The 27,905-nt window shown below is 48.8% G+C and overlaps 2 protein-coding genes across 48 annotated transcripts in view; one reads left to right on the top strand and one right to left on the bottom strand.

Moving 5' to 3' along the window:
* PPIE (peptidylprolyl isomerase E) lies at positions 1-27,872 on the top strand. 47 transcript variants are annotated; one of them, XR_013403722.1, is made up of 15 exons: positions 1-34; positions 1,284-1,382; positions 3,435-3,478; positions 3,961-3,987; positions 5,244-5,325; positions 5,850-5,950; positions 7,385-7,508; positions 10,890-11,075; positions 14,834-14,976; positions 20,130-20,244; positions 22,805-23,214; positions 24,023-24,333; positions 24,705-24,953; positions 25,425-25,586; positions 25,703-27,872. XR_013403722.1 is itself a non-coding variant. In XM_077962611.1 (11 exons), the coding sequence occupies exons 1-11, from the start codon at positions 12-14 to the stop codon at positions 22,984-22,986; spliced, it is 1,134 nt and encodes a 377-aa protein (XP_077818737.1). In that variant the 5' UTR covers positions 1-11; the 3' UTR covers positions 22,987-23,435. The 47 variants fall into 47 exon arrangements, 4 of the variants coding, with proteins under 4 accessions (XP_077818737.1, XP_077818748.1, XP_014991461.2 ...); XR_013403646.1 differs by having other exon boundaries at positions 1-42; XR_013403641.1 differs by having other exon boundaries at positions 1-42; positions 24,617-24,953; positions 25,463-25,586.
* Positions 18,439-27,905, bottom strand: part of BMP8B (bone morphogenetic protein 8b) — a 32,267-nt gene continuing 22,800 nt past the window's right edge. The window contains exons 4-7 of the mRNA XM_015135949.3: positions 26,395-26,589; positions 25,486-25,565; positions 24,824-24,934; positions 18,439-22,411 (exon numbers count right to left, since the gene is read on the bottom strand). Of these exons, the coding sequence (XP_014991435.2) occupies positions 22,262-22,411; positions 24,824-24,934; positions 25,486-25,565; positions 26,395-26,589 (536 nt within the window). The 3' untranslated portion in view covers positions 18,439-22,261. The remainder of the gene's footprint in view (positions 22,412-24,823; positions 24,935-25,485; positions 25,566-26,394; positions 26,590-27,905) is intronic.

Genomic DNA, 27,905 nt, shown 5'->3' with positions numbered 1-27,905 from the left:
GCGCGAGCAAGATGGCTACCACCAAGCGCGTCCTGTACGTGGGTGAGCAGGCGGGGTTGCTAGGCGGAGTCTGGGTAAATGCGACCCCCAGAGGGTCGGGCGTGGGGTGGGACGCAACTCTGAACCAGGAGGACGGCGAGCAGCTGTCAAGGCCGGGTCTCTGGAGGTAGTGCTGGCGGTAGCTCTGGCTCTGCTTAAACTTCTTCAAAGGCTTCCCACTGTCCTCAGGAAAAAGTGCAAACTCCTTAGCAGTAGCCACCTCTTCAGCTTCTTTGCTTGGCTTCCCAATTCTCTGGGTCTCCCGAAAAATGACCCACTTGCCCCCAAGGGTCAGGTTATTTAACAACCTTGGGCCTCTGCTTTTGCGACTCTCTTTCAGTGAACAGCCTTGCCACACACCTCAGGTGTGTGAACCCGAGACTGCATGGTTATTCTGACTTCTTCCTAGCCCGCTGAGCTCCACGGCCCCCGAGGAGCGGTAGAGGAATATTATGGTCCTCCAGATCCTCTCGTTCATTTGTTTTACAAACAGTGCAGCGACGGCTCAGCCCCAGCCCCAGCCCCAGCCCCCGCCATAAAGGAAGGAGTTCCCAGACTAGCCAGAAAAAAAGTGGAATTACCTCAGTAGCACACTTTTGATAAGCGCTGTAGTGAGGATGGACCATGATGATATGGGCCTGGCTGCGGGACAAATGACCCATGCATCTGGAGAAGTGAGGGCAAACTCTGGATGTGGCGATGCCAGAGCTGATGAGCAGGAGTTAGCTACCTAACCGAAGCAGAGGCAGGGCTGTTCACTGCAAGGGAGTCGCAAAGGTGAGAAATAGCCTGACACTTGGGGGCAAGTGGGTCATTATTCAGGAGACCCAGGAAATTGGGAAGCAAAGCAAAAAAGCTGGAGAAGTGGATACTGCTAAGGAGTTTGCACTTTATCCTGAGGACAGTGGGAAGTCTTTGAAGGAGTTTAAGCAGAAAAGTTACGGGTTCAAATCTGCATTTTCCTAAGATCATTCTAGTTGGCTTTGTGGAGTTGATGGAGTGGAGGCAGGGTCAGTTGTGAAGCTATTGCAGTAATCCCAGGACTAGATGAGAATCTGAAAGAAGGGCGAAGAGAGGAATATTTTTCATAAGTGTGGGTGGGCAGAGATGAAAGGGGGATGTTTGTGTACGCAAAGAACTGAATGGAAGGATCCTGTCCCCTGGCTAGCATGCTAACTGGGCTGCAGTGACTTCTGCAAGAGTATGGAGATCAGTGGCTCAGAAGGCCCCTGGCTTATTTGCAGGTGGACTGGCAGAGGAGGTGGACGACAAAGTTCTTCATGCTGCGTTCATTCCTTTTGGAGACATCACAGATATTCAGATTCCTCTGGATTATGAAACAGGTGAGTTAGCGTCTCTCACATCCAGAATCCTCTTACTAGGAAAAGACCTTAAAAAATTAAAGTCACATCGCAATTCTAAATATGCATTCTAAATATGGTTAGTATACACTACAGGAAAGTTCATGAAGGTGCCTGGTGACAGTGATCTTGATGGAGAAGGAATGTTCTGAGGCAATGTGGTTGTGAACTCTGAATACTTTTCAGTCTTCAGCTGTTGGGTTGAGATAAGACAGATTTTTCAATAGACCAGTAGGGAGATAGGTTTGAACTACACTGAGATTTGAATGTTGTTTTAATCTACCTGATCCCACCTGCTCCTTCTTGGCAGCTGTGCTGTTAAATGGGGCAGCAGGAAAGCCTAACCCCATAATTGGAGCGGGGAGTGGGGGACAGGGGTGGGGATTCTTGGCCTCTACACACCTGGGTGGGTTTCCCTTTGACTGGTATCACAATCACAGTTCAGTTTTCTGTTTTACCTTTGTTGTCATTTTTAAGATTATAGTTTTAGGTCTAGTTTTATCATCAACCTTGCATATGATTGTTAGCAAGGTCTTTAAACTCTCCAGAGAGTTTAAAGGCCTGGGGAATCTTTATTTGCAAAATGATAAGGTTATATTGGCTTTTTTTTTTTTTTTTTTTTTTTGGTTGGAGATGGAGTCTCGCTCTGTCACCCAGGCCGGAATGCTGTGGCGTGATCTCGGCTCACTACAAGCTCCGCCTCCCGGGTTCACGCCATTCTCCTGCCTTAGCCTCCCTAGTAGCTGGGACTACAGGCGCCCGCCACCATACCCGGCTAATTTTTTGTATTTTTTTGGTAGAGATGGGATTTCACCATGTTAGCCAGGATGGTCTCAATCTCCTGTGATCCGCCCGCCTCGGCCTCCCAAAGTGCTGGGATTACAGGCATGAGCCACTGAGCCTGGCCTATATTGGCTTTCTTTTTTTTTTTTTTTGAGACGGAGTCTCGCTCTGCTGCCCAGGCTGGAGTGCAGTGGCCGGATCTCAGCTCACTGCAAGCTCCGCCTCCCGGGTTCACGCCATTCTCCTGCCTCAGCCTCCCAAGTAGTTGGGACTACAGGCGCCCGCCACCGCGCCCGGCTAGTTTTTTGTATTTTTTAGTAGAGACGGGGTTTCACCGTGTTAGCCAGGATGGTCTCGATCTCGTGACCTCATGATCCGCCCGTCTCGGCCTCCCAAAGTGCTGGGATTACAGGCTTGAGCCACCGCGCCCGGCCTATTGGCTTTCTAAGGGCCCTTCTAGTCTCTGAGTTCTATGATTAACATTATTGTGCTTGGTCTTTCCAGTTCCTTCAGCATTTTCCTGAGGATAAAGACTGAGCATCTTTATCAGGTTTTAGTATTCATGCTTTATGCACAGTTGATGCACAAAATGTATATTGGATAGGTAATTGATAGGTCAAATGACCTTAGTTTTCTAATTGCGTTGCATGCAATAGTTAAGGTTTTTTTTTTTTTTTTTTTTTTTGAGACGGAGTCTCTCTCTGTCACCCAGGCTGGAGTGCAGTGGCCGGATCTCAGCTCACTGCAAGCTCCGCCTCCCGGGTTTACGCCATTCTCCTGCCTCAGCCTCCCGAGTAGCTGGGACTACAGGCGCCTGCCACCGCGCCCGGCTAGTTATTTGTATTTTTTAGTAGAGACGGGGTTTCACCGTATTAGCCAGGATGGTCTCGATCTCCTGACCTTATGATCCGCCCGTCTCGGCCTCCCAAAGTGCTGGGATTACAGGCTTGAGCCACCGCGCCCGGCCTAATAGTTAAGGTTTTAAGTTTGGCTTTGGTAGATTAGTTGAATACTTATTAATTAACAATACAGTTTATTATTCAGCTATGTCCATTAAAAAAACAAAGTTTATTATTGCTTAAAATATTGTATAAGAAGAATCAAAGAATGAGATTCCTTCTTCCTAAATAGTGATTGGATAGAACTTCTGGTGTTTGGATATGGCATGTGACTGACTTCACTTTGTGACCATCCTGTTTCCTCCCACTGCCCCACATAGTAATTACTTGTTTTTGTTTTTCCATTTTGTAGAAAAGCACCGAGGATTTGCTTTTGTTGAATTTGAGTTGGCAGAGGTGAGAGTCTGTGTTACTGGTGTTTAGTCCTTGGTTTGTGATGTTACAGATTAAAAAGGAAGCTTTTCACCATTTGGTTAGGTTGTTGGGCCTTAGGCTGATGCTGCCAGAGAGATCAGAAGTAAGTACTGTTCTAAGGAAAGCTTCTCTCACATAATTATACTGAACTGTGAATAACACGTCAGACCTTCTGCCAGGCCCTGCCATTCTTGCCCTGCAGAGGAGCTAGCTCCTACACCCCTGTTCATTGAGCATTCTTGCCTGGCAGTAGTGATTATTTCTTGTGCCTTCAACCATATGGCAAATTGTTGCACCACCAGCTCTAAAATCAGCCAGGAAGTGCTCTTTGTTAGAAACATACACAACCTAGGCAAGAAATGTAGAGGCGGCATTTTTCTGGATTTTTGCTACTGAACATGTGTTTAGACACCATAAGCATTTGGCTGCAAGCCTAAACTTGTACCGTTGTCTTTCTTTGGCAGGATGCTGCAGCAGCTATCGACAACATGGTATGACTGGGAATCTTCATTCTAACCAAAGTTGCTTTTTGGTGGTACAGAGGGTCCTTATTCATATATCAGTGTTCTGGACTTCCAAAGTTACAAGGTTGCATGGGGAGGTAAAAATTCTCATGTGAAAATATTCACTGTGAATTGATCACTTATAAAATTAGTTCTTACTCAGACTCCTTCCCCATTTAATAATAATGTAAGTCCTCATCATCCTTGTTGACCAGTCTCTCACTGGCTGTCCCATGTCTAAGATAATTTGAAAACACAGTGCAAATTGATTGCACAGTTAACTGCATATTTTGCAAAATAGGATTTCATGACCAATTTACAATTGAGAAGAGAGATTTAATTATGGCAGGTGCAAATCACTGATACAAATGATTTGGATGTTCTGGAAAGGTCCTTGGGAAAAATGATGATGCTGTTTAGTATTTGTGCCCTCCTTGAGGTCCTTTTAGTTTTCATGTCTGATATGAAGTGCAAAGATATACTGTTGATAGAATTTTATTGGAAAAATAATACTTCAGTGTCTGTTTCCTTCCCTCCGTCCATCCGTCCGTCCGTCTGTCTTGAACTCCTGAGTTCTAGCAGCCCTCCCTTCTCAGCTTCCCAAGTAGCTGGAATTACAGGCTCAAGCCAACAGGGCTGTTACATTTCTTTCTACCGATTAGTGCAGAGTTAATCCTGAATATTAATTGTAAGAAACTTGTTTTTATTATTTTTAGTTTCATCACAGTCATTTCCCTGTCAAACCTTTTTAAATTTTTCACTTTTACCATGAAATCTTCATCAGCACTTCAAGTGGATTCACCTTAAGTAAACTTTCCTGGTACTGATTATCTATGGATAATGAAATGTTCTTTTATTCCTTGTTCTGTTATCCATTCACCAAACATATTCCTCAACTGTCAGAGATCATTTTTCTTTCATTTCAAAGCTTATCTTGACTTTTGAAGGTGAACTCAGATGCTGGGAAACTGCATTTATTCTTGTAATTTTGGAGTGTTCTGAACCCAGAGTTACTTTTGGTAATACAGGTCTTTGCGTGCTGCTATGAAAGAAAGGGGTGTGTGTGATGGTTCTAGAATTCCCTGCAACCCACAGGTGGCTTTGGGGTGGGTGCATAGCTTACTCGTAGGGGCCCAAGGATTAAGGGAGGACAAATCACGAGTGTGTCTCAGAAGTAAATGGAAAGCTGGCTGGCCCTCTTTTAATCTAAGAGAGTTTAAACAGCTGGATTTTAATCTTTTCAGAATGAATCTGAGCTTTTTGGACGTACAATTCGTGTCAATTTGGCCAAACCAATGAGAATTAAGGAAGGCTCTTCCAGGCCAGGTGAGTAGGAGCAACTTCCAGATTCCCTGTGATGTTCTGCAGTTTAGCCTTAATTGCATTTTTTGTCTCTGTTTACTTGGAAGTAGATGCTCAATTCTGCTTCCTGGTAGATAGGAGATGGTTCACATCGGGAAGGGCAGGCACCTCCTTTATAGAGAAACAAAAAGTGAGTTTGAGCTTCTCAGCAAAGCCAGAGTAATTGTTTCTGTTATGAGAGAAATTCCTGCTTGAGCTCATCTTTCCCAGTTTTCTTGATATTCCATTTCTGGGGTGCTCCATCAAGGGCTGAAACCAGCAAAGGCTATACCATTGCTTTCCACATAGCTATTTTTCTTAGCCCTCCTGAGAGCTGGACTTCAGGGCCGTCATTCTGGATTGGAATTTTCCTTACCCCTGGGAGTTCTCAGTGGGGAACTGTCTGGCATAGAGGCCACGTAGCATCTTCCACTTTGCTGAGCAAAGCAGCTACTTTTCAGTTCAAGCTGATAGCTTGAATGAACATTTGTTTGATTCTTTCCTTTCAGTTTGGTCAGATGATGACTGGTTGAAGAAGTTTTCTGGGAAGACACTTGAAGAGAATAAAGAGGAAGAAGGGTCAGAGCCTCCCAAAGCAGAGACCCAGGAGGTGAGAATGAAGGCTCCTGCTTCCAGAGGAACTTAAACTTAAAATTTTTTTAAGTTTTAATGGAAATTTGCGAATATATGTGTGTGTGTGTGTGTGTGTGTATATATATATATATATATAAAAGCAGAGGGAATGAATAATGAATTCTTAGTACTTTGCTAAGTCAATATTGAGTGAATTCAAGGGTGAAGATTTGGGTATCTCGTCCATGTTGTGTTCTATGTGATGAGCGTCTCAGCTCTGCTCAGGTATGGATTTGTGATTGTCAGCTGACAGGGAGGAAGCTGAGGTGCTCCTCTTCACCCCTCCTAATGAGTCCCCCTCCGTCACTGAAGAGTTTGCCACGAGGCTCATGGTCTTCTATTCCTGTGCTAATGGAGGGGAGACAGGATAGGGTAGTGGTACCTTCCTTCAACCTATACATGGGTTCTGAGTTCTCCAGCCCTAAGAGAACCTGCCAGGGCACTTCCTCCTGATTCTCACCATAGGTCTCTGACAGTTGCTTTCTGGGCTTCCCCTCCTCTGGATACGTTGTGAATGTTGTCATTCTTCTGTATTTCTTTCTTGGCTCATGGTTTCTCTCTTTTCTCTCAGCTGAAACAGTAGCAGTCAGTCTCTAATTTTATGCAGTCTCTCTTATGCTGTTGAACTTCATGGTCTCTTTCTAGTCCTGAGCTTCAGATATTTCTGCCTGTAAGTCTCAGGCAGCTTAAGTTTGCCTAAAATGGATTCCCCCGCTTCTCTAATCCTGTCTTCCTGTATTCTCAATCTTGGCTAATTTGCCACCATTCATCCACACATTGACCCACACCAGAAATTTTGATGCAAAGCAGAACTCATAAAGTGGCCATCACAGTCAGTGGAGTCCCCCTGGATCATCCTGTATCCTCTGCTTAGTCTTATCTACTTGGAGCACAAAGCAAGGCCCAACATTCTCCACTGTCTTCTGAGCACTTAGGCCTGAGCAAGAGGGCTGCCCCCTTGCTTCCATGTAGCCAGCCAGCGTATGTGCAGGGCCAAGCATAGAGGGAGGAGGTGGTGGTACTTGGATGGATCTGCCTAACTAGAGGACAGTGGGTGGGCTGGAACTGGCATTTGAAGATATTGAGAGTTGTGGATCATGGACCAGAAAAGTGCTGTTCTGTGACTGAAGCAAGAGGAGGAAGCAGATGCATCTGAGGGCGAGCATGATGAGATAACACACCCATGTATGGGCCTCAGGCAGTGCTGAGACCTCCTGTCCCTGGGCATCCAGCTGGGTGCTACGACCATGGCTCCTGCCTCCTGCAGCCCTGTCAGGGACCAAGGCCTTCCCCGTCAGCACTTGCTCCAGCCTACTCACTGGAATTGTGTTCCGGGTGGGTGTGTAGAATACCCGCACTCCTACTTAGGGGGTGAAGGAGCTCTCTAACTAGCAATTTCTTCTGCATCTAGGGAGAGCCCGCTGCTAAAAAGGCTCGGTCAAATCCTCAGGTGTACATGGACATCAAGATTGGAAACAAGCCGGCCGGCCGCATCCAGATGCTCCTGCGTTCCGACGTCGTGCCCATGACAGCAGGTGAGCGGGATGCTGTGGTCAGAACCGCGGGACGCTGGTGGCTGAGCAGTGAGCCTTTCCCAGGTTCTTGCCGCTTCACTTCTTGTGTCCTTGATATTGCTTCTGACTTAAGTTGATTTGAGGCATCTCAGATCCTGGGATCTAGTAACAGATGGGTCAGAGCAGGTGTTTTTGAAGCTTTGTAAGTGCTGGCTTACTACTTTTTAATAATCTTTTCTTAAAAATACAAGTAAATAATGTATTCTTTTTTTTTAAAGAATACCATACACATATATTCCAATAATATTTAAGACAATAAATTGAAAATTCGTTTTCCCCTCTCTACATCATCCTGAATTCTAGAAGTAACTAGTGCTTTTATTGAGTATTCTTTGTAACTTATTAAATATTGACTTCTGTTTATTCTCTTTTTAATCTAAATTTTATTGTCTAGACATAGAAACAGTCAATTCAGTTTCACAAAGCTTGTTTTGAAAGAACAGTCGTCCCCCAGTGCTGTCCCTATGCCCTGCTGCCGACACCATTTGCTGCTGCTCGGAGCCGATTTCAACTCTTAGGTCTTGATTTTTATTTCCATGTTGATAGATAACAGGTTTATATTTCTACTTCCTGTTTTCCATTTTAAACATTATCTTCTGATTTTCTACTTCAGAGGACAAATAATTAGTTTTTTAAAATCCCCTGCCCCCTCATCTTCCCTGTATAGGTACCGTAGTTTTGGTTAGGTCCTAAGTTATTTTAACAATGTAAGCATCATGTGATAACTATCATGCACAGCATTTTGCTTTGCCTGGAATTGATAGTTGCCTTGTTTTTGCATAGTTTTCTATGTAATCGTTCCTGATTTTCTCCCAGATTCTCCTGCTGGGGGCTTTGCATCCAGGTGTCTGCATCTTGTTAAGGGGAGATGAGGGTGAGGCTGAATGCATCAACGTTCAGTATATAAACTTTCACATAGTCTCCGTTTGTCATTATGTCACCTCAGCCTTCACTATGTGTAGGATGTCCTAGTCCAGAGACCCCCTGCTTTAACCTACCAAAGACTAGACCCCCAGTTGGCTACCAGGTGGGGAAGGGGTAGCCCCCAGCTTCAGAGTCAGGGAGAGGATCCCAAAGATTAACCACTTTCTTAAACGGGCTTTCAGCCAAACTTCCTGTCTCCAGGATTACCTGCACTCTTTCCTCTGAGCTTTTGGAGTGCAAATTGAGTTGCTTCTTGGCTTTTACCAGCTTAAGATTCAGCTTTCTTGGGTCTGCTATATCATTTGGGATTCATTTGTTTTCTACCTTCAGAAATTTTGTTGCTGTTGTCTCTTCCTCCCCGCTTTATAAGTTTATTTTTGGCTGTTTTAGCCATTTTAAAGTGTACCGTTTGTTAGCGGTAATTCCTCTGTTTGAAATTTTTGAATCACCCTAAACAAAACCACTTATGAAAGATACCTATTAAATAATAACTCCCCATTTTCTCCCCCCCTTACCTTCTGATAACCGCTAATCTTTGTCTATGAATTGACCTATTCTAGATTTTCCATGTAAGTGGAATCATAACAATAGCTGTCCTTTTTCGCATCTTGCTTATTTTGCATAGCATAATGGTTTCAAGGTTCATCCTTGTACCATATGTCAGTGCCTCATTCCTTTTTGTGGCTGAATAATATTCCATCATATTTGGATAAATATCTTGTTTATTCATTTGTTGATGGGCACTTGCACATTGTTTTCATCTTTTGACTATTGTAAATAATGCCTGTGTGAATATCCACATATAAGTATATGTTTAAATCCCTGTTTTCAATTCTTTTGGATATATATGCCTAGGAGTGGAAATGCTTAGTCATATGGTAACTCTATATTTAACTTTTTGAGGAAATGCCAAACTATTTTCCATAGTGGCTGGACCATTTTACATTTCTACCAGCAATGTATGAGTGCTTCAGTTTTTCCACATCTTCTCTTTTTTTTTTTTTTGAGACAGTCTCGCACTGTTGCCTGGGCTGGAGTATGGTGGTGCGATATTGGCTCACTGCAACCTCTGCCTCCCGGGTTCAAGGGATTCTCGTGCCTTAGCCTCCCGTGTAGCTGGAATTACAGGCGTCTGCCACCACACCCAGCCAATTTTTTGTATTTTTAGTAGAGACAAGGTTTCACCATGTTGGCCAGGCTGGTCTCAAACTTCTGACCTCGTGATTTGCCTGCCTTGGCCTCCCATAGTGTTGGGATTACAGGCGTGAGCCACCGCGCCTGGCACACATCTCCACAGGTGTGAAATGGTATCTCATTGTGGTTTTTATTTTTATTCCCTACTGACTAATGATGTTGAACATCTTTTCATGTGCTTGTTGGCCATTTATATATGTTCTTTGGAGAACTATCTCTTCAAATCTTTGGCTTATATATTAACTGGATTGTTTGTTTTGTTTTTTTAAGAGACAGGATCTTGCTCTGTCTCCCAGGCTGGAGTGCAGTGGTGAGATCATGGCTTACTGTAGCTTTGAACTGTTGACCTCCAGTGATCCTCCTACCTTGACCTCCCAAAGCACTGGGATTACACCTTGCCTGGCCATTTTGTTGTTGAATTACAGGAGTTCATTATATATTCTGGATATTAAACCCATATTAAATATGATTTGCAAATCAGCATTCTCCTGTTCTGTAGGTTGCTTTGCCCTCTGTTGGTACAGTTTTTTGATGCACATCTTAAATTTTAATTCACATCTAATTATTTTTTCTTTTACCTGTGCTTTTGGTGTGACATTTAAGAAACCATTGCCAAATCCAGAGTCATGAAGATTTGCCCCTATGTTTTCTTCTAAGATCCTTTGGTTTTTCTTTTAAAAAATCAGTTTCCTACCAATTTAGTGTGGTTTTGGAAGAGAAAAGAGCTAGAACATGTATATTCAATCCCCTTTCATCATAATCTCTTAGAGTCCTGGCCAGGTGTGGTAGCTCACACCTGTAATCCCAGCACGTTGGGAGGCCAAGGCAGGCGGATCATCTGAGTTAGGAGTTCTAGACCAGCTTGGCCAACATAGTGAAACCCCATCTCTACTAAAAATACAACGTTAGCCAGGTGTATGGCGCATGCCTGTAGTGCCAGCTACTCGAGAGGCTGAGGCAGGGGAATGACTTGAACCCAGGAGGTGGAGGTTGCAGTGAACTGAGATTGTGCCATTGCACTCCATCCTGGGCGACAAGAATGAAACTCCATCTCAAAGAAAAAGAATCCCTTAGTCCTTACAAGGTTACTATCACAAAGGTTTATAATGAGTATCCCTTATTTTAAAACAAAAATATGAACATTAAACAAGTTTTTTTGAGGTTTTGTTTGTTTTATTTTGTTCTGTTTTTTAACCCCAGCGCTTTTTCCTTTCTCAATTCTAGAGAATTTCCGCTGCCTGTGCACCCATGAAAAGGGCTTTGGCTTTAAAGGAAGCAGCTTCCACCGCATCATCCCCCAGTTCATGTGCCAGGGCGGTGATTTCACAAACCACAACGGTACTGGGGGCAAGTCCATCTATGGGAAGAAGTTCGATGATGAAAACTTTATCCTCAAGCACACGGGACCAGGTGGGAGCCAGCTGGCATGTGATGAGGGAGGCTTAGCAAGGGTGGGATGGCCACGCAGGATGAAAGGACAGGTTGTGGTTCTGGCTGACGGGACTAAGAGTCTGGAGGAGACCCAGCCACCAGACGCAGGAGAACCATGCAGCCTTGCTAGGGTGGAGTTGGCTTGCTTATATTCAGGTATTATCCATCCCCCAACTGTGTCCACACTTCCCATTATCCCAGCTTGGATTCTGTGGTCTGCCGTTGCAAGCGCGTATGCCCTCAACCCCACTGCTCTCCCTGCCCCTGCCATCAGATTTACTTAGTAAAAGCTCGGTGGTTAGTCCCCCAGCAACTAGAGAAAAAACACAGAATTGTACTGAACGATCCCACTTGAAATTTATAACTATAGTTCTTAAGGGGGCCCTTGCCAACCTGACCAGATTTCCCTACTTGATGCTCAGTCCCAGCCAGAGATGATGTGTCCATGCCTGTCTTCACTTCTGAAGCCTTATATCATCACCTTCCCACCTCATCTAGTGCTTCGCCTCCTGCATCTCTCCACTCGTGCATGCTCTTTCTTCCAATTACAGGGGATGAGCTATCTCTCGTAGGCCAGCCCCTCCACCTGTGGACTGGATCCCATCCCTCTCCTCTAGTTAGGAACATGGCTTCTAAAGTTGTCCCCTTCAGTCCATTAGCAAGAAAGCATGCAGTTATCAACCTTTAAAAAAATCTGCATCCGGTTGCCGGGTGCAGTGGCTCATGCCTGTGATCCCAGCATTTTGGGAGGCAGAGGCAGGCAGATCACCTGAGGTCAGGAGTTGGAGACGAGCCTGACTGACGTGGAGAAACCCCGTCTCTACTAAAAATACAAAATTAGCTGGGCATGGTGGCGCGTGCCTGTAATCCCAGCTACTTGGAAGGCTGAGGCAGGAGAATCACTTGAACCCGGGAGGCGAAGGTTGCGATGAGCCAAGATGGCGCCATTGCACTCCAGCCTAGGCAACAAGAGTGAAACTCCATCTCAAAAAAAAGAAGAAAAAAATCTTCATCTTAGTACTCTTGTTCCCTCTCCAGCTATCACCCATGCCTCTGGTCCCCCATCTTTTTTCAAGAAGTAAAAGCATAACTTCTTGAAAGCATGGTACAGACTTGCTGCCTTCGCGTTTTCTCTAATCCCTTTTAGCCAGACTTCTAGTCCCATCTCGCCATTGAAACCACTCTTCAAAGATACCAGTAGCCAGTTCTTGGCGATTATCTTATCCCACCTCCCAGATGTTATCCCATCTCCCAGGAGCATTTCATACTACAGGTTGAATGTCCCTTTCTTGAAATGCTTGGGACCAGAAGTATTTTGTATTTTGAAATATTTGCATTATATTTACCAGTTGAGCATCCCAAATTGGAATATCTCAAATCTGAAATGCTCCAGTGAGCATTTCCCTTTGAGCATCATGTCGGTGCTCACGAAGTTTCAGATTTTGGAGCATTTTGGATTTTCACATTTGGGATGCTCAGCCTATACTAACTCTGTGCTCCTTGATTCCTTCACTTGGCTGGCAGGACTCCTGCCTCTTCTTGTCTCCTTTTACCTAGATGGCTGCTTTGTCTGTCTTTGCTGTCTCCTTCTTTTCCTGACCCTTAAACACTGAAGTGGCTCAGAGCCCATTCTTTTGTTCTCCAGAAGCCTGTTACCCTGTGCTCCGTTTTTCTAACTGGTGGTTTGTAGAGCCCCTCTTTACTATACTGAACCGATATGTGTAGGTGATATAGCCCACTGACCCACACCATTATTTTAAAACTCAATATATCTGTAACTATAGTAGGGAAGAACATCAGAGGAAATAAATGAATTTGCATAGTAATCGAATGTGTTTCCAGATGTACATGCTTAAGCACAGCTGTGTCAGAACACAAAGTGAATTATTCAGGCGTCTGCACCTGTACTCAAATGCAGAGTTAGAAGTGTAGACGGGAGTGTCAACTGATAACTTGGATACCACTAGCAATGATGCTATTGGTGATACGACTTTGTGAAATGGTAAATAAAGTTGATTAGATTCCAAAGTAAAGAATAATCTGTTTATTTACATAGTAGTTACATTCCTAGAAGATTCCATGCAAAACCAAAAGAACTCCAAAACTTTGGGCTTATATGTATAATGCAATTATGTTTTAGGTGCAGATAACTGTAAACACATTTTTTCCCTATACCGATATCTAATGGGCTATTCGTTGTTTTGTTGTTGTTTGGTTTTTGTTTTTTTGAGATAGGGTCTCTGTTGCTCAGGCTGGAGTGCAGTGGTGCAAGACAGCTCACTGTAGCCTCAACCTCTCCAGCTAAAGCAGTCCTCCTGCCTAAGCCTCCCAAACAGCTGGGATTACAGGTGCACGCCATCCATAATGCCCGGCTAATTTTTAAGTTTTTTTGTAGAGATGAGGTTTCATTGTATTGCTCAGGCTAGTCTGGAACTCTTAGCTTCAAGTGATCCTCCCACTTCAGCCTCCCAAAGTGCTGGGATTACAGGCATTAGCCACTGCACCCAATCTCTAGCAGGATGTTTGAAAGACCAAGAGGATATGAGACAATTCATTGTGCCAGACATTGCAGAACATCTAGCATTCCAGGCCCCCACCTGCTAAATGGCAGTAGCCCCCCGCACAGTGTTTCACACAGTCAAAAACACTTTCAAGCCAGGCATGGTGGCTCATGTCTGTAATCCCAACACTTTGGGAGTCTGAAGTGGCAGCCCAAAGCCAGACGATCACGTGAGTTCAGGAGTTTGAGACCAGCCTGGGCAACATAGTGAGACCCCTGTCTCTACCAAAAAAAGAATTAAAAAATTATCCAGGTGTGGTGGTACATGCCTGTAGTCTCAGCTGCTTGGGAGCTGAGGTGAGAGGATTGCTTGCGCCCCAGAGATTGAGGATGCAGTGAGCTGCGATCATACCACTGCACTCCAGCCTGGGTGACAGAGTGATCCCCATCTCAAAAAAAATAAATTCAGATTTCCAAAGGTTTCCTAGGGACAGGACACCAACCCCACTGAGAAGCAGTGCCCTAGGCAGTCACACCCGGTCCCAGAGCTTTCAGCAGTATCTCTGAGTTAAGCTTGTGCACATTGGCGTCTGCATGCTGATGGCTCCCTGAGCTCCAGACTCCTGTCCAGCTGTCTTTACTGGATATCCTGGGAGCATCTCACACTTCACACGTCTAAAACAGCTCTTGGCCTTCTCCCCGAAACTCTTCCTCTTCCCCCTCTTCTCTGTTTCAATAAATGACTCCACCGCTTGATCAGAAACTTAGGAGTCATTGTGGACACATACACACACACATACATACATGTACACAGACACACACATATATATGTACATTCTCTTATGTGACAAATGTCCATGTTACCAGGCCTCACTGTGTCATAGCTGTCATTTTGAATGGCTCTTTTCCACTGACTGTGAGCTCCACCAGAGCTTGGACTATGTTCAGCTCATCAGTGTTCCCAGGGCTTAACAGGGACCTGGTTGCCAAGTAGACACTTAATTGTTAAATAAATGAATTACTGAACGAACAGACCAGTGTAAAGTGATTGAAACACCTCATTCACCATTTCACTGACTATTAACTGAATCAAAGACAAGGTGGCCACATTTGCATGTTGTCTATGCATCCCGGAGTCTGAGCCTGCCTGACTGAAGGGCTGTCGACAGCCTGCACAGACGTCCATTAAGGGCTGGTAGCCAGGGTTGGGGGAGCTGATGGTTGTTCTGTCCCCCAGGTCTACTCTCCATGGCCAACTCTGGCCCAAACACCAATGGCTCCCAGTTCTTCCTGACATGTGACAAAACAGACTGGCTGGATGGCAAGCACGTGGTGTTTGGAGAGGTCACCGAAGGCCTAGATGTCTTGCAGCAAATTGAGGTATGTGGCCAGGAATGGGCCTCCTCCTCACCCAGGCCCTTGGAGCACAGCCCTGTGGGAGGGCTGGAAAGGCTCTGTGGCCTCAGAGAGATGGCCAGGGGCTGTGTCCAGCGGGAGGGGCTGCTGCTGCCCAGGTTCTGGGGTGGAAGTGGGCATATGGGCAGGCAGGGGTTGGCATCCCGAAACTACTGTTAGTTTCCCGCCTTACTCCCTCACTTCTGTTCTGCCCACAAAGGCCCAGGGCAGCAAGGACGGGAAGCCAAAGCAGAAGGTGATCATCGCCGACTGTGGGGAGTACGTGTGAGGCGGCACTCTCTGCTTCCCCCTCCGCTCTTGCCCCTGCACATCCAGGAAGGAGCTGCCAGCCTCAGAGGAGGCAGCACCGAGGGTGCCTGTTTGAAGCAAGCAGCATTTGGTGTATGAGCCCTTCCTCAGGGTCCGCTTGGAGTAGCTCCTCTGCAGGCACAGCCTGGACTATTCCCAAGCGCGGCTGTGGGCCCAGGAGCCAGCGCAGGTGCTCCCCTCCACCATGGGCAGGCTGTGTAAAAAGCCACTGGCTTTTCTCAGCATTTGCTGCTGGGCCTGTCCTGGGACTACCAGTGTGGCTCTTAGGTGTTTTCTTTGCTAAAATAAACCCTTGTTCTTATGCTGCTGCCTCCTGCTAGTTCTTGGGAGTTGCCAGAGATAGTGTCTGTGGCTAAGCTGGACCTCTGAGGCAGGCTGGTGAGTGGGGAGAGCAGAGTATCTTTCCACAGCTTTCATTTCCTCCCTTGGGCTGATCCCCTTAGATGTCAGGTGATGTATCTTCACACCAGGCATCCGTGTCAGGGCAACGGAAATTAAAGACTATGGAAGGTTTGGTCTTCTGCTACCTCTGCTCCCAAACCCAGGTGCCAGTCTTACAGCCAGCAAGTATACTCTCAGTGGTTCGTTTGTTTGTTCACTTTCGCCCTACAGATTTTAAAAAATGAAATTTTTATAACTCAGAGTGCCTTCTCTGTGCCAAGTACTATGCCTGTTTGTCAGGAAACATAAGGCCAACAAACTACATGTGCCTAATCCAGCCCACTGCCTGTTTTTATGAATCAGGTTTTATTGGAACACAGCCACATCCATTTGTTTACATATTGTCCATGGTGGTTTCTCACTGCAGTGTCAAAATTGAGTAGTAGACACAATGCAGGCTATGGTCCCTGTATTAGGGTTTTCTAGAGAAGCAGAACCAATAGGATGTGTATATATGTAGAGAGAGAGATTTATTTTAAGGAACTGGCTCAGGCAGTTGTGGGAGCTGGCAGATCTGGAATCTGCACAACAGGCCAGCAGGCTGGAGACTCAGGAAAAAAACTGATGTTGCAGTGCAAGTCTGAGGCACTTTGGAAGCAGAATTCTTCCTCTAGTGATCTCAGTCTTTTTTCTCTTAAGAATTTCAACTGATTGGATGAAGCCTACTCACATTATGGAGGGTAATCTGCTTTACTTTCTACTGACTTAAATATGAATCCATCTAAAAAATAGGCCAGGCAACTATTGGGAGGCTGAGGCAGGAGGATCACTTGAGCCCAGGAATTCAAGACCAGCCTGGGCAATGTAGTGAGACCCCCATCTCTAGGGGGGGAAAAAAAAAAGCCAGGTATGGTGGTGTACGCCTGTAGTCCCAGCTACTCAGAAGGCTGAGGTGAGAGGATCACTTGAACCTGGGAGGTTGAGCCACGGTCATGCCACTGTACTCCAGCCTGGGTGACAGAGTGAGACCCTGTCTCGAAAAAAAGAAACCATCATCACAGCAACATCTAGACTAGTGTTTGACTAAAAACTGGATACCATGGCCTAGTCAAATTGACACACAAAATAGACCATCACAGTCCCAAGGCCTAAAATACTATCTGAGCCTTTACAAAACAGGATTGCTGGCCACTGAAGAGAACAAATGGTCCCACCCCCGGCTGGGCTCACAGTCTGGCTCTCCTGTGTGCAGCCACTTCTTGGAGCTGGCTTCTCTCCATTCCCCTCCAGGTGCTGGTCAGCCAGGCGCTTGTAAAGAATCTCATCTGCTGAAGGCTCTTAGCAGGGACTGAGCCCTGTAGCTGCTGGACACCTCCTGTGGGTTGGGTCGCTCAGACCATTCAGAATCCACTGAGCTGAGCTTTTGCATCTTGGATTGAGATCTGAATGAGCCGCGAGGCAGGAGAGGCCCCCTGGTCCTCATGAGCCTAGGATAGCTCCTGCTGAGGGATGTTGGCATTCTGGCCCTGCCTGTGGCTCCCATGTGCCGACTGGACTTTCTGAGCTCCAACTGCTACAGTTGGCTGAGTTTCGGGCTCCAGGTAGCTGGGATGTACCACGTGGTTACCCCTCACCCCTGTGGAGCTTCCAAAAGAGACTGTCCCTCAAAGCACAGCTCCTTCTCAGTGCAAATTATGGCCATCAGAGGTCAGTCACAGGTGTTAGGCAGGCATCTATGAAGCTGGGGATGATAGCACTGACTTCAGTGCTTGGATGAGAACCAAGAGAGAGTGTGTAGAAAAAGCACAGCCAGCCTCCCATAAAAGGACAGACTCCTGTGACAATTTTGTCACTCTGTTCCTCCCTGATATTCTGGGGAGGTGGAGGCCAGTGGGCAGTTCTGAAAGCTCAGCAGGTTTGGAGCCACTGGGTGTGGACTTCTCTCTCAGTGCTCCACCTGGGTGTCCACAGATGTTATTCAATGCACACTGGAACCCTGCACAGGTAAACTGAGGCTTTAGTGGTATGACTGCCAAAGGTCACACAGGATGGTTTGGCAGAGCTGGGATTAGAAGCCCAGCCTGTCTCTCTTCAGTAGTAACGGAGTCCTGGGTGGCTTACTAGGCTTTAGCCTCAATCTGTGGCAGGCAGAGTCCACAGCCCTGGGGAGTGACACCGTCAAGGTTCCCATGATTGGCCAGGACCTTTGTGGAGAGACACAGGAGACAAGACCCTGTTCTTCCAGGCCGGGAGGGGAGCCCCAGAGCTGGGCAGCGGAATGCCCCACAGCCTGGCCACCTGCTTCGGATACGCACCATGCAGCAGCTGCCCCTGGCTGCCTTGAGAAAACTGACCTCTCTGGGAAGTGGACCCAGTGGCTCTGTGGGTGCCCTTTCCTGTAGCCTGGAGAGCAAAGCGGCTTTCCCTGGCACTATGTGGCTCCTGTCCCAACTGGCCTTCCAATCCACGTTCCCTTTGCTGGACCAGCACCAGGACTGGGCACAGGGCTTCCTTTTGCTGATTCATTTACCCACTAACTCATTCAGAGTTGAGCCCCATCTGAGTCCCCACATGCTGGCCCTGAAACAGTTGCAAAAGCCGAAACCAGGGATGGCAGGCCCAGGATGAGTGCTGTGGCTGTTGGAGTTTCCTCTCTTACAGCGTGACAGCCACCTCCAGGTGCTCCCAGCATCTGTTGCAGTCATGGCAGCCTCACAGCAACCTCTGAAGAAGGAATTATGGAACCAACTTTTTATTGTTGAAAATGGAGTCTTGTAGAGTTCAGTGATGGGAAACTAAAGTGGAAAAAGCACATCACAAAGAAACATATATAGTACAATTTTGTAAAAATATCTGTTATATGTAAGCATAGGTATTTGTATATCTTAAGAAAAAAAGCCTAGAAATAAAGTCACCAAAATATTAATAGTGTATTTATCTGACTTGTGGGACTACGGTAATTTGAATTGTATTTTATTTTTTATATATCCCACTTTCCTCCAAAACTGCATTATTTTTTTTGAGAAGTGAAAGACATTTTTGAAAAAGGGGGTCAAGTGCCCATCTAGGGTTCCTTTCAAAAAGGGGGTCAAGCACTTGACCTGGATGGGGAGTTCCCCCATGCAAATTGCCACCCAAGACACCTGCTGGGTACAGACCTCTCTCAGCAGGACATGGGATCCCAGTGTCTGGGAACACAAGCAAAGTTTCACATCTACTGCCACAAGTGACACTTGCTAGGCCTTTAAAGGCTATAAGAATACAAGTCCTGCCCTCTGAGGGATGCCATGTGTAGATTGTTTAGGAAAAAGCACAGCTCTGAAATAAATTCATCCCCTGCAGAACACATTTTGGTTTAATGGACGACATAGAAGTGGCTCAAAAATAAGCAAATTCATTTGTAATAATACCAGCAGGTACCTGTTGTTAAGCATTTTTAGGTCAGACATCCTCAAGATTTATGTACATATTTAATCTTTATAATAACTTTGGGAGGAAAGAACCAATATCATACTCTACAAAGGAGAAAGCAGAACCAGGATTCAAATCTATTTGGCACCAAAAATCTGCCTCTTGCTACACTGCCTCTATTCCTGTTTCTTTGGACCTTTTCCAGAACATGTTACTTCCCTGTCTCAGTTAGAAGTTAGTGACTACGAATCCCCTGCTGACTTGGCCTCAAGGCCAGTATTGCACTGCAAGGACCAAGACTGCTGGGCGTTCCTCCTTCGCCTGTTGTGTGTGTCCTCTCTTCCTGTCAACTGTCATTGATTTCTCATTGCTGTCAGTAGATCTGAAATGACCACCACCGTCATCCTTCCAACCCTCATCTGGTGCAACAGGCCATGCCCTAAGCAAAGAAAAGGGAAATGGCAGTATCTGTGCTGCCGACCTGGGCCACCCGCTGCAAATGCACATGCTTGGCTCAGCAAACAGATAACTCAAGGATTAAACTCATGGGCTTTGTGTTCATTTACAATCGTTTCATTGCTCAAGGGATTTTTCTATTTTATTTCATTTGGTGACCATCTGGATGACAAAAGTTGCTGAAAGTCTGCTGGCCAACTAGGTAGACAAAGCCTTATATTTTTCCATTGTTCTGTATGAACCAGGCGGATCACAGCTCCTGTTGGTTCCTGCTGTGCACAGCTTGATTAATGGGTAAGGTGTATTCCGTATCTACAAACCTTCAGGTAGTTTACAGACATTCTTGGTGCATACCTAACTATGCCAGATCATTGGCTGGGCACTAAAGATATAGGTGGAGTAAAAAATTACTTGTCAAAATAACTGGCTAATTTAAAATTTACAATTGCCTAGAAGACCATCTTTGATGTTAAGAAGGAACTGTTAAGTAAATACTAGGATAGCAAACAGGTTTCATAATTTCGTTTTGTTGAGACAACAGTTCTGCTCTTGTCACCCAGGCTGAAATGCAATGGTGTGATCTCCGCTCACTGCAACCTCCACCTCCCAGGTTCAAGCAATTCTGCCTCAGCCTCCTGAGTAGCTGGGATTACAGGCATGCACCACCATGCTCAGGTAATCTGGTATTTTTAGTACAGATGGGGTTTCACCGTGTTGGCCAGGATGGTCTTGAACTCCTGACTTCAGGTGATCTGCCCACCTTGGCCTCCCAAAGTGCTGAGATTACAGGCGTGAGCCACCGTGCCTGGCCAGGTTCCATGTTATGTGCCAACTCTGCTTCGTGACAGCCACTGGTGCCCCACATTCAGGGTTATGAGGCTGCTTCTGGCTCACTGTGAGGAGTTGGTAGACAGATTCTTTGGCTGAAGGTTGTTTGGAAATCAAAAAGTGCAGATAGAAAATGGAGGCCCAGATAAGGAAGCCACCTACAAGGCAGGTCTCCTCACATCCAGGCCAGAGCTGAGATCCCTGTGCTGATAGGGAACTCACCAACTTCCAGACAGCCTGGGGCCGCCCTTTGCATACATGGGAAGGCCTCTTCCTCTGCGCTTGCACACGGAGGCCCTCCCTGGTCCAGGTGGAGGGGCTGCTGTCCTGCAGCATGGCGCCAGCCTCCACCCCTGCTGCCAGACCAGCTCTCCCCAGGCCCCTCCCTGGGGGTGCAGCATGTGAACTCCAGAGAGGCGCATCCTTGGGCACATGGGGAGGTGGAGCCACCCCGCCGGGCTGTGCCTGTGGATGGGGCGGACCCAGGATCTGCTTTTAATGACACGGTTTGGGCAGCTGGACTCTGTCTATTCCAGCAGGTAAATTACAGGCTTAGCAAGTCAGAAATCAAATAAACACTCCAACTCCCAGTGGCTGCTCCAAGGAGAACAGCGGTTTCCAGGAACAACAGAGGCTGAGACAAACCTCCCCACCCAACTCAGCCTAATTACTGCCTGTCACTCCCTGGGACAGGGACCTTTTCTTTGACACAGGACAGCGCTGGTGGGTACCCAGGGTGACACTGACTTTGGTAACCAGCCTGTTTTTGATGGCCCCTGGCCTTGCCCCAGACCTGACCACAGGCTGCCCATGTTGCCGATACATGCTCGGGCGGGGATGGACTGCTCCTCAGCATGGCAGAAGATGGCAACCAGGTTTCACTTTACATCATATCTGTTGGCAGTGGCTGTGCTGACCATTTGAAAATTCCATTCAGATTTGGAAGAAAAACATTCCAGATTGATTATTGATGTCTGCCATGCAGAGGGGAAAGGGAGATGATGGCATCTGTGCTGTGCATTGTCATCCTGGGCCACCCAATGCAACCTCATGCTTGCTCAGCAAAGGGAAAACTCCACAGAACTGAGCTCCTGATGGGGCAACATGGTGGCAGATAGATGGGTCAATTGGAAGCCCCAAGATTTTTCTGTTTCTCTGAAACAAAATGTCCATGCACTTATATGGCTTTCGTAGATGGCAGAGGCAGATGCAAAGCAGGAAGACAAGGGAAGATAAATGCCATTGGCTTTAGCCCTAAATAATGCTGTTCACTCAGCTTTTTCTTGAGTTGACTCCACATGCCTACCTGTGGCCAGTGGATCAGTGCTTCAGATCTATGAATATACAATACTTTAGGGGACGTCCAGTTTTAAACCCAGCCTTGCACCTCGGAGGGGCAGGCAATGGGGAGCCAATCAGACCCTGACTACACATACCACACCCTGTGATGGATGGTGAAGAGCTTGAGGTGGCCAACAGTGGGCTCCAAGTGCCTCTCAGGTCATTCCACATCTATCTCACGACCTGGGCCAGTAAGGGGCATGGATAGGACCTCAGACAGGACTTCTGTGCCAACCCTGAAGAACCGGCCAGGACATGCCTTCGGGGGAGGGGTTTGGGTAGAACACTGCCTGATGATTGAGACCACCTGCGCTGGAGACAGGACAGTCACACAAACGCCTGGCAGGGCAAGGGGAGCATAGGAGCCTGGCATGAAGGAGAAAGGGTCATGGACATGATTGTGAGGGTCCTCCCTGGCAATGCCCCGGCCTGGGGTCTGACTGGGTTTGAGGGTTTCCTGCTTCTGAGGGGCCCAATCCGGATGAGAAGGGCGGCTGCAGCAGGGCCAGGCGGGTGGGTGGACTCAGTGGCAGCCGCAGGCCTTGACCACCATGTTGCGGTGCTTGCGCAGGATGACGTTGTTGCTGCTGTCATAGTAGAGCACAGAGGTGGCGCTTAGCTTGGTGGGCGCGCAGCACGCCTTGGGGACTGCATCTGGTGTCATCAGGTGCACCTGGCCAGGAAGGGGGCACAGGCAGGGACATGAGCCCAATGACCTCCTCCAAGGACCCACCCATCCCTGCCCCAGCTCCACCTGCGCCCTGCCTTGGCCATCTCCAGGCCACATGGGAGCAGCACAATAATAATAACTATTAACAGGAATAAGAGCATCCCTGAGGGCTCCAGGAGTGGGAGCCATGGTGACCTGCAGTGCCCAGGGAGGGACACATGGCAGGGGGTGTGGGGCAGGTGGGCAGGGCACTAATGAGGGGCCTCAAGTCCCAGGCCAAGGGCTCAGACTTCCTCCTGGGGATAATGGGAAGGAGACCGCATGGCCAGGTTTGTGCCTTAGTGAGGTCCCAGAGGGGGAGCCTGGAAGGACCACTTTCTTCTTTTTGTCCTTAAGACACCCAGCGGCTCTGCCTCCCACATCCTGGCCTCCCTTCCCAGGCTCTGGGAGGCGAGGCTTCGGCCCCTCTCCTGTGCTGCTCCTTCTCCCAGAGGACTGCATCTGCCCTCAGCACTTCAAGGCCCTGCACGTGCCTGCACCTCTCCACTCCCCGGGCTCAGCTTGGACCTCTCTTCTGAACTCCAGACTTGCGGATCCTGCTCCCCTCCCCACTTCTGCACTTGGGGTCTAACGGGGCCTCAGCAGAACACAGAATTCCTCCTGCCCTGACATCATAGTCCCCACCTGGGAGGCCTCCTGGATGACTCCTCTCGCCTTCTCCCTTCCCTGGGAGCAGCCCCTGGCTCAACCTCCACCTCCATGCTGCCTCGGACCACCTGCCCCGTCCAGCTGCCATCACCTGCCAGGTGACCACAGCAGCCTTCACTCATCCCCAACTGCTCCACCTTCCACTGCCGCCCCCATCCCCCCTCCCAGTCTCCCCTAGCAGCCAGAGAGAGGTCCTTCTGAAGGGTGACGTGGACCAGAACACTGCTTTGCTAAAGAGCTCCGACAGCCTATTGGGTTACTGGAAATAAAATCCACCTTCATTCGGACCCCCAGGCCCTGGGGGAGCCGGCCCTGCCCACCCTGGTGTCACCTCCCTCTGCCCTCCTCCTACTCACTGCACGCAGCCCCTCCTCCCTGCTGACCCTGAACCTGCCACGCTCACTCCTGTCTTAGGGCCTTGGAATTGCTCCTTCTGCTGGAACATTCCTCCTCCAGCTGCTAACTGGTCCCCTCCTTCTGTGGAGAGGCCAGGCCCAGTCTCTCTCCACTGATGAGGCAGCCGCTCTGCTCTTTCTCACAGGAGGTGTCAGCTCCACGGTTGGTTTGGTTTGGACAAACCGACAAACTGACAGCCTCCCCTAGAGTGCAGCACCTGTTTGCTGCCCAGCAGGTTGTGGGCACTCACTTTAGTTGAGCCCCTGAGGGGCAGGGGCAAGGGCAGAGAGGATGGAGTCCGGGAGCTGCAGGTGCAGTCACCTTCCCGTGCAGCTCCCACACATGCATAGAGGGTGGCTAGGCTGGGCTGCCCCACGCGTCCTCATCACCCCTGAGCCTTTCCAAGGAGGCAGTTCCAGGTGTCCAGCAAATGCCATTTGACCACCCAGAAAGGAATCATTATCATAGCCTTAGAGCTGCTTTAGGTAATTCCTTTTCTCTCACATCAAGGCATCGCCTTTGAACAACCTCCTGCGAGAAAAACGTAAGGCTGTGGAATACCAGGAACTGGGATTCTAGGTAAAAAGTTATAGAAGGAAGCCTCGGTGCCAGAATCCACAAACACACAGAGCACTCCGCGGTGAGCAGCACCAGTGATCCCATCAGAAGCCTGCTTTCATTATTGAAGGTTGCCCCAGACACCGAAGCATCAAAAGCCAGGGGATACAGAGAAAAACAAATGGCCAAGAGCAAAACTGGGGGAAAAGCCAAAGGTTGAGAGCCAAACCGTCCAGATGCTCCGTGCCTGCGGTGTGGCACAGGTGGGTGATAGCACACACACGTCCCACACACCGTGTGCATATATCGTGGGCGGCCAGACTTCCCAGCGTACTCAGGGGCCCGTGTGTGTGAAGATCACACAGTCCCCACACGGGCATGCATGTCCATTTCATGTGCTGTGCCTCTGACCATAAGGAGCTGTGCCTCCGTCAGTCTGGGCACCACATGCAGGTGCATAAGTGTCCCACAGGAGCATGTGCAGTGCATAGAACAAGCACGTGTACACAACTGTTCAGTGTCAGTGTGGGGTGTTTCTGTGTTCAGGTGTGAGTCTACATGTATTAGTGTGGCTGCGTGACGACAAGTTCCAGCAGAGCTGTGGGAATTTACCCATGTTACTGACTCCGTGCAGAGAAAGCCCCTTGAGATGTGGAGCAGGTGGCCTCACTGCCCGCCCAGCCGGCTGGACCAGACCCCTCTCCACAGAGACCCTCACCCCAGGGGGCTGGGCAGGATGGACATGGTACTGACCAGGGACTGCAGGATGGCGTGGTTGGTGGCGTTCATGCAGGAGCCCAGTGGGAAGGAGCACTCCCCCTCACAGTAATAGGCCGAGTAGCCTTGGGGGGCGATGACCCAGTCCTAGAGGACATGGGAGAAGGTGAGTCCCATCCATGTGCCCCTCCTGAGCCCCCATCCTGTCATTGGACTTGTCACAGGACAGCCCAGGGGTGCCCCTGAACCTCCCTGAGCCTCAGGGCCCAAACCCACCCTCGGTCCCTGCAAGGCAGTCTCCCCTAGGAGGTCTGAATCCACCTAGGAACCCCAGCAGACAGGGCTGGGTGGGAGCTCAGGCCCGACATCCCCCATCCTCGCTCTTCGTCCCCCTTCCCAGCCAGCCCTCTCCTGCCCGCACCTCCCAGAGCCGCAGTTGCAGCCGATGCAGGGAGGCACTGCCAGCCTGGCCTCAGTTTCCCTGCTGCAAAGCTGACAGCTTAGTTGCAGTCTTCGTTTTCATGGTTAAAAAATAAAATGCCCTTTCTCACCATATTCCCTCTTTAGAAAACTTGGAAAACAGAAAAAAAAAATAAGAAAAACTGAAGTCACTCATGATTCTATGTCCTCCCTGCAGATTCACTTCTGATCTACAGGTGGTGATTGTCATTTCAGAAACAAGGAGAGTCAGCAATTACCAGCCAGCCAAGGTCCTGGAAGCTGACGTAGAGCTCGTGCCGACGGCAGACCTGCCGCCCGTGGGAGCCGTGGACGTCATCTGCAGGGACAGAAGGGCAAGGTCTTTTCTGGGGTTCCTGCTCTGTGCAGCTACTATGGGGTACCAGGGTCGGGGGATGCCCTGATTTGTCATTTGTCAAATAAACGAATGACAGGAAACCATTTGGTCTCATAAAGCCCATCCCTGGAACTCTGCTTGTACCGTGACCCAGCTGAAGAGCCTGCCATGGCTCCCGACGGCTAGAGTGACACTGCTCAGCACTCCCCTGTCCTTCAGCCTGTGAGCGTCTGGACGCGCCAGGAAACAGCCCAGCAGGACCCTCGGCCATCCTGTGCCGCCTCCTCTCTAGAGACCCCTGTGACTCCAGCCCATCCTCTGCTGCCACACCCATTCCTCAGGTTCAAGTGGCTCATGACCAGGCCAGTCAAGGGCCGACTCCCTGGGAAGGAGGGCACAGGGTCGGGTCAGGCCTGTCCCCGATCCTGAAGGGCTTGGCCCAGTTGGGGAGAAAACTTCACATAAGCAGCCGAGGATACTGCGGGGTGCCCAGGCACAACCGCGGGTCACGAGGGGCTGCGGCTCCCAGGGAAGGGGCAGCTCATTCTGATGGAGGCTCCTGGGAAAGACCTGGAGGAGCCAGGGGGAGAGAGGGGCCTTCTGGGTGGCAGGGACAGCCAGGACAGGCCTCTGGAGTGCCGGTCGCCAGGGTGCATCAGGGCAAAAGATGGGGTCAGGAAAGGTGGCTGGAGAGTGGCCGTCAGCTTGAACCGACCTGAGCCTGAGGGCTCTGGGCCACCACTTGGTTCTCACCCTGCCTCTCTCAACTGGAAGCCCGCAGGGCCTCGGCCCCACCCCGCCCAGCCCTCACCAAAGATCCCTGGGAGTCGGTTGGCCTGCGGCAGCTCGTTAGTTTTCTTCGGCTGCCTCCTTCTCAGTGGCCTCACTGCCCGAGGGGTGCGGATGGGACTCGGACTGGCCCTGAAGAAAGTAACCACGAAAGGCTGTCGGGAGCGCGGGGCCCGTTGACCCAGCAGGCCGGCCAGGCCAGGATCCACGCTGTGCCCTGCGACAGAAAGGAGAGAGGGGTCACTCGCGGGCAGTGGCCCTGCAGCGGACACAGCAGGGATCTCTCTGCCGGGGCCTGGGCAGGTCCAGGAGCGTGAAGGCTGAGGACCCGAGGGTCCCTGCTGAGCCTCAGTTTCCACATCTGAAGCCTGGAGTCCTTGGTCCACCCTCAGCCAATCCACATCTCCTGGGGGCAGATCTGGAGGGTGGGAGGGGGGCCTTGGTGAGCTGCGGGCGGTGTTATTAGTGACAGCCGTGACACAGACACTTGTGAAGTGTTTTACAAGTTTAAAGATTTTTCCTATGGATCACCTCATTGGGTCCTTACAGTAATCCTGCAGCTCCTTCTTCACAGGAGACCCAGAGTCCTACTGCCAGTGACTTTGAGAACCAGCGCTCCCACCTCGGTCAAAGGACCCCGAGGCCTGTGTTCTGTCTTCCATCCCGCACTTTCTGGGGTGTGAATGTCAAATTTATCACCGAGACAGTTGTGGCAGCATCTGCCAAGTTTAGTGAGTGCTTGTTCTGCTGGGCACAGCCCAAAAGCAGGGCATTAACTGTCTCCCTAATGCCCATAAGGGAGACGCCAGGCAAAGCATAGACATTGGAATCAAGTCCCAGAGCCCAGGTTTCAGCCTGGGGCAGTCCCATTCCAGACCCCAAGTTCTTATGCACGAGCTGGGTTTATGGACAGAAAAGAAAGAAAGAAAAGGCTGAAGCAGAGATCTGACCTGGGCCTCAGCCCCAGGAGAAGTGAAGCCTGTAAACAGGGGATTGTCCCCCACAGCTGCTTCCAGACTGAGGATGCCACTAAAAACATGATAACTAACCCTGGAGACACCAAGCCTCACCAATAAAACTGTGCATCCTCCTATACTTGTTTGGATTTCAATAACCTTTCTATTGTAAAAGCAATTAAGAAACTTTTGAGGCCAGGCAAGGTGGCTCACGCTTGTACTCCCAGCACTTTGGGAGGCCAAGGTGGGAGGATTGCTTGAACCTAGGCATTTGAGATCAGCCTGGGCAACATAGTGAGACCCTGGTTCAACAAAAAAATAAAAACAAAAATTAGCTGGGCATGGTGGTGAACTACCCGCGAGGCTGAGGTGGGAGGACTACTTGAGCCTGGGAGGTTGAGGCTGCAGTGAGGTGTGATTGTGTCACCACACTCCAGCTGGGCGACAGAGTGAGCGTCTGTTTCAAGAAAAAAAAAAAAAAAAAAAAAACTTTTTTCTGGTTGTTTAAAGAAGTCTCCACAATAAACATTTCAAATGTATAAAATCCCTTGGAGCAGTACACTGTAATTTACTTGAT

Source organism: Macaca mulatta, chromosome 1 (assembly GCF_049350105.2).
Source record: "Macaca mulatta isolate MMU2019108-1 chromosome 1, T2T-MMU8v2.0, whole genome shotgun sequence".
Taxonomy (NCBI): Eukaryota; Metazoa; Chordata; class Mammalia; order Primates; family Cercopithecidae; genus Macaca; species Macaca mulatta.
This window is presented reverse-complemented; position numbering and strand designations above follow the sequence as displayed.